The sequence below is a fragment of the Nansenia antarctica genome (assembly GCF_963989245.1).
Source record: "Nansenia antarctica genome assembly, chromosome: 2".
In the NCBI taxonomy this organism is placed as follows: Eukaryota; Metazoa; Chordata; class Actinopteri; order Argentiniformes; family Microstomatidae; genus Nansenia; species Nansenia antarctica.
Window position 1 is genome coordinate 75819385 of NC_137675.1, and position 7077 is coordinate 75826461.

The 7077-nt window shown below is 40.2% G+C and overlaps 1 protein-coding gene across 4 annotated transcripts in view; it reads right to left on the bottom strand.

Annotated features, from left to right (window-relative positions):
- LOC308151333 (nuclear factor 1 X-type-like) overlaps window positions 1–6586 on the bottom strand; it is a 117052-nt gene extending 110466 nt beyond the window's left edge. For all 4 annotated transcript variants that reach the window (XM_080524190.1, XM_080524188.1, XM_080524189.1 and 1 more), the window contains exon 1: window positions 6544–6586. In XM_080524190.1, the coding sequence (XP_080380316.1) occupies window positions 6544–6546 (3 nt within the window). In that variant the 5' untranslated portion in view covers window positions 6547–6586. The remainder of the gene's footprint in view (window positions 1–6543) is intronic.
- Window positions 6587–7077: the final 491 nt, after the last annotated feature.

Genomic DNA, 7077 nt, shown 5'->3' on the forward strand with positions numbered 1-7077 from the left:
TGTTGGAAAGACATCTTCTGTATGTTGGAAAGACATCTACTGTATGTTGGAAAGACATCTACTGTGTGTTGGAAAGACATCTACTGTATGTTGGAAACACCATCTTCTGTATGTTGGAAAGACATCTTCTGTATGTTGGAAAGACATCTACTGTATGTTGGAAAGACATCTACTGTATGTTGGAAAGACATCTACTGTATGTTGGAAACACCATCTTCTGTATGTTGGAAAGACCTCTACTGTATGTTGGAAAGACATCTTCTGTATGTTGGAAAGACATCTACTCCATGTTGGAAACACCATCTACTGTATGTTGGAAAGACATCTACTCCATGTTGGAAACACCATCTTCTGTATGTTGGAAAGACATCTACTGTATGTTGGAAACAACATCTACTGTATGTTGTAAGACATCTACTGTGTGTTGGAAAGACATCTTCTGTGTGTTGGAAAGACATCTTCTGTATGTTGGAAAGACATCTACTGTATGTTGGAAAGACATCTACTGTATGTTGGAAAGACATCTACTGTATGTTGGAAAGACATCTACTCCATGTTGGAAAGACATCTACTGTATGTTGGAAAGACATCTACTGTATGTTGGAAAGACATCTACTGTATGTTGGAAAGACATCTACTGTATGTTGGAAACAACATCTACTCCATGTTGGAAAGACATCTACTGTATGTTGGAAACACCATCTACTGTATGTTGGAAAGACATCTACTCCATGTTGGAAAGACATCTACTGTATGTTGGAAAGACATCTACTGTATGTTGGAAACAACATCTACTCCATGTTGGAAAGACATCTACTGTATGTTGGAAACACCATCTACTGTATGTTGGAAACACCATCTACTGTATGTTGGAAAGACATCTACTGTATGTTGGAAAGACATCTACTGTATGTTGGAAAGACATCTACTGTATGTTGGAAAGACATCTTCTGTACGTTGGAAAGACATCTACTCCATGTTGGAAAGACCTCTTCTGTATGTTGGAAAGACCTCTTCTGTATGTTGGAAAGACATCTTCTGTATGTTGGAAAGACATCTACTGTATGTTGGAAACACCATCTACTGTATGTTGGAAAGACATCTACTGTATGTTGGAAACACATCTACTGTATGTTGGAAAGACATCTTCTGTATGTTGGAAAGACATCTACTGTATGTTGGAAACACCATCTACTGTATGTTGGAAACACCATCTACTGTATGTTGGAAAGACATCTACTGTATGTTGGAAAGACATCTACTGTATGTTGGAAACACCATCTACTGTATGTTGGAAACACCATCTACTGTATGTTGGAAACACATCTACTGTATGTTGGAAAGACATCTACTGTATGTTGGAAAGACATCTTCTGTATGTTGGAAAGACATCTTCTGTATGTTGGAAAGACATCTACTGTATGTTGGAAAGACATCTACTGTATGTTGGAAAGACATCTACTGTATGTTGGAAAGACATCTTCTGTATGTTGGAAACACCATCTACTGTATGTTGGAAAGACATCTTCTGTATGTTGGAAAGACATCTACTGTGTGTTGGAAAGACATCTACTGTATGTTGGAAAGACATCTATTGTATGTTGGAAAGACATCTTCTGTATGTTGGAAACACCATCTACTGTATGTTGGAAAGACATCTACTGTATGTTGGAAAGACATCTACTGTATGTTGGAAAGACATCTACTGTATGTTGGAAAGACATCTACTGTATGTTGGAAAGACATCTTCTGTATGTTGGAAACACCATCTACTGTATGTTGGAAAGACATCTTCTGTATGTTGGAAAGACATCTACTGTATGTTGGAAAGACATCTTCTGTATGTTGGAAACACCATCTACTGTATGTTGGAAAGACATCTTCTGTATGTTGGAAAGACATCTACTGTATGTTGGAAACACATCTTCTGTATGTTGGAAACACCATCTACTGTATGTTGGAAAGACATCTTCTGTATGTTGGAAAGACATCTGCTGTATGTTGGAAAGACATCTTCTGTATGTTGGAAAGACATCTTCTGTATGTTGGAAAGACATCTTCTGTATGTTGGAAAGACATCTACTGTATGTTGGAAAGACATCTTCTGTATGTTGGAAAGACATCTTCTGTATGTTGGAAAGACATCTTCTGTATGTTGGAAAGACATCTTCTGTATGTTGGAAAGACATCTACTGTATGTTGGAAAGACATCTTCTGTATGTTGGAAAGACATCTTCTGTATGTTGGAAAGACATCTTCTGTATGTTGGAAAGACATCTACTGTATGTTGGAAAGACATCTACTGTATGTTGGAAAGACATCTACTGTATGTTGGAAAGACATCTACTGTATGTTGGAAAGACCATCTACTGTATGTTGGAAAGACATCTACTGTATGTTGGAAAGACATCTACTGTATGTTGGAAACACCATCTTCTGTATGTTGGAAAGACATCTACTGTATGTTGGAAAGACATCTTCTGTATGTTGGAAACACCATCTTCTGTATGTTGGAAAGACATCTTCTGTATGTTGAAACGCCTTCTTCTGTATGTTGGAAACACCATCTTCTGTATGTTGGAAAGACATCTTCTGTATGTTGGAAACACCATCTACTGTATGTTGGAAAGACATCTTCTGTATGTTGGAAAGACATCTACTGTATGTTGGAAAGACATCTTCTGTATGTTGGAAAGACATCTTCTGTATGTTGGAAAGACATCTTCTGTATGTTGGAAAGACATCTACTGTATGTTGGAAAGACATCTACTGTATGTTGGAAACACCATCTTCTGTATGTTGGAAAGACATCTTCTGTATGTTGGAAACACCATCTACTGTATGTTGGAAAGACATCTTCTGTATGTTGGAAAGACATCTACTGTATGTTGGAAAGACATCTTCTGTATGTTGGAAAGACATCTTCTGTATGTTGGAAAGACATCTTCTGTATGTTGGAAAGACATCTTCTGTATGTTGGAAAGACATCTTCTGTATGTTGGAAAGACATCTACTGTATGTTGGAAACACCATCTACTGTATGTTGGAAAGACATCTACTGTATGTTGGAAAGACCTCTTCTGTATGTTGGAAAGACATCTACTGTATGTTGGAAAGACCATCTACTGTATGTTGGAAAGACATCTACTGTATGTTGGAAAGACATCTACTGTATGTTGGAAACACCATCTTCTGTATGTTGGAAAGACATCTACTGTATGTTGGAAAGACATCTACTGTATGTTGGAAAGACATCTACTGTGTGTTGGAAAGACATCTACTGTATGTTGGAAACACCATCTTCTGTATGTTGGAAACACCATCTACTGTATGTTGAAACACCATCTACTGTATGTAAGAGACATCTACTGTATGTAAGAAAGACATCTACTGTATGTTGAAAAGCCATCTGTGGCAGTGCAGTATTATGAACATGTAGTTAACCAAGGTTGAGGATGAGGGTGAGGGATCATGAGGTGGAAGGGGTTCAATGGGGACCTTTTCTCTCTGCAGGGGGTAGTGAACAGCAAAATACCTGAAATGTCTGTAACAGTGGCATTCCCAAACCAAGGGCATCCATAAGGTATTATTAAAGGATGGGTTAATGCAAAAAAAAATAAAAAAAGAAGTTCAGCTATCAAACCCATCCACTTCCATTAGGTTGGATGTCGCTAGGTAACAATACGCGCAATACCGATGTGAAACGTGTCTTGTGTGGATCGACAGGAGCGAAGGTATGTTGTTGATCACAGAAATGTGGTTTCAGAGTGAACCCATCCTTTAAGAATGAGGATGTTTCCAGGCGCAAAAAAAACTGACGCCAATCAAAACTGATGACGCTGAAGAACAAGGGCCCGGTTATGGCTGCAACACCTGCTCAAGGTTGCCCCTAACTGCTAAAACTGGGATCTTAACCGCCAAAGAATAACTGACCTCAGAGCAGCACTTGAGGGCAATTTTTCTGTCTGATCTACACCCCTATGGCGTCACAACCAGATGTTAATATGACGCCATCCCCATCATCACCATCACTCAAGTGTTTATCCTCTAACAATAACAAATCCTACAACGTCAGTTTCGACAGGCACCACCAATGAGGTTATCGTAGCCTGTATACAACCGATTACTAGCATCCTTTCAGGGTATTCCAGAAGAGGACGAAGGAGGGGGTGCATTTCCAGTATAAAATACACAGGGAGAGATGACATCACTGGCAGCAACAGCCAAGAGCAGCGGAGGAGAACACACAGGACTGGAGACCGCCTATTTGATCATCTTGTGGTGGGCTGCTCCTCTCTATACATACACACATTCACACACTCACACACACACACACACTCACACACACACACACACACACACACACACACACACACACACAGACACGCACACACACACACACACGCACGCACGCACACACACACACACACACACACACGCACACACACAAACACACACACACGCACACACACACACACACACACACATCAGACAACATCTCCAATGTGGGATGCAATTACCCGACAATGTACACAGCTCCTCCTGATTACTGTATTTACCTCTCTCCACATACGAAATCACACAGATCCTGACCTAGGGAAAAACCATGGAGAATTGTGGAAAATCATTCTCAATAACTCAGGAGAGTTGGGTACCAAATAGTTAGATTGAAGAGCAATAAAGACTATAGAGCATAGATTATATAAATGAATTTCCATCCATTTAATGAAATACTACTCCTTTGCTCTTTTTAGTATTTACTAAACTACTCCTTAGACACTGTTTGTGTCAAACAAGTTATTAAAATGTTGGGCATGAATTCTCAGTAGTCTTTCATTAAAAAGAGGTGAGTAGCTAAGTAGCTGAATAATAAATTAAGATAATCCCATAAGAGGCCTGTCCTGAATTTTGTTTTTATATAGTGTTACTGATGAGCTAGTTGGGTTGGTGCCATATCAGAATGCAAGTAAACAAATAATTATTCATACTAATAATATTCCATATTCATGTGCACATAGATGCCCTTGTTTGGAATGTATTAGTAACGTCAAGGTTGCATGTTTGTGGTGATGGGCACGTATCATCCAACTCATATCAACAGACAAGGGAGAGGTCACGAACCTGACAGCTACGTTATAACTCGTTAAATAACACCTCTATTTTCCATGACACATTTAGAACTTATAGAATTCCATAAGGCTCAGCATTCAAGTTCTACCCAAACTCACGCAAACGGACTAGGATTTAGTTATTTGGCACATATTCAAAAACAAATAGCAACGAAACAAATACCTGTCCTCTGTGCTGAAATGTTAACAAAATAACAAATACGGTTTGACTTGTTTCAGATGCACTGACTCACTATGCAAATCCACCCACTCAGGTTTATAGAGGAAAGATAATATCAAACCATAAGTCTTGTTTTGGTTATGTTGTGTATGCTGAACAATGATGTATCCCCTCGCGAAAGTGATGTTACATTTCAAAGCCTTGATACAAAATGAGATTACACAACTGTCTATATCAGTACTGTTCTTGCAAAGACAACATCTAAACTTCCAAAGCTCCGGACCTAGTATGGGCCTGACATGAAACAATATTGCCTTGTTCGCTCAAGGCTGCTGCGTTGAATGAGTGACATAACAAGGACGCATAATTACGCGCAACTAGTAATAAGAAAATCCATTTATTATATCATAATTATCCACAGAGCTATAATCCACAATCACAACAACAATCCTCCACAATAAACTTTTGACTGGAGTGCTATAGTCCAATATAAATCCAACTCTTGACGTAAACAGCCTCTCCGTAGCATAACCGTAGCTTTAAAAGGACTGTTTACAACTATTCTCCATCATATCGATATACATGTTACTGCTTGTTCATGCACTTCCTTGCTCGTTGGCGCGATTGTGCAACGCAGCATAGGCTATGTGTTTAAATATAGACACTTCAAAGACTACGGTTGACTCGGGGAGAGTCGTGCACTGCTTGTAAATAAGGGGGCGCGAGCAATTAGGAGACATGAGCGATCTGCAACGACTGGAAGCAGGCAGAGAGCTTGATCTGTCCCGGGATGTTAGAGGGGTAAGGGAGGGAATATTACAATGCACATCGGTTATGGTTTGACATAAGCTAATATGTATGTACAGTAGGCTATACACATTGAACACACTGGGGAAGGCAAGTTCACTCAAACTATACAGTATAACATTATTCACATGCACACACACTAAAGTAACACACCCACCAAATATCACTTTTTGACAACTATAGCCTAAATAAGACCAATTCTTGATAGTCTACAGTCCGGGATCAACAGACGCACACTTTGAACACTATTGAAAGTTTGTAGGCTACCAGCATAATGTTCTCTCGATAATATGAATTTGAAGGCAAGCTCAAAACGGTTGCTTTATACGTTCAAGTGCTGTCCAAAGCAACCGTGCTATTTTGTTTTCGTATTTTAAGAAAAATTAAGCTGTTTACAAGCTTTCAGATGCATAAAAAGAGCAAAGTATTGATTCACACAGCACGTACCATTGTGGAGCAGGGGAAATGTGCCAACAGTTTTCAAAGACCCATTTTCCACTCTAAAAAAGTTCAGCTTCCAAAAAAAAAGTGTGTGGGAGAGAGAAAACGACTCGGTTTCTCTCTTCTGATACCGGAAGCAAAAAGAGCCCTAATACGGGACGGCCCGTGCCCCGGCGAACATTTTTTTTAAAATTGTAGTTTAACTGTTTTTCCTCCAACGGGGAAAGGGAAAGGGAGAAGGATTATCCAAGTCGAGCGCTTCCCGGTGTCATTCGGGGTGTTTACGTCCGCTTTCAACGCCTATGCCTTCTATGAACACGGGGTCGGAGCTGTCGGAGCTGTGCTGTGGTCGCCTGTCGCCTGCCAGCGCGCTGTGTCTGTCCCCGAGTCCCCTCTGCCCACCGAATGTCCCGCGAGGCAGATCCGTGTGCGATGCGTGCGTCCCGTCAGCGCCCAAGTAACAGAGCAGAGGTCTCGCTTTACCAGGGACCCCCACAGTAAGTAAAGTAGTCTTTGCTTACGCGCTCACAAAATCAGCTG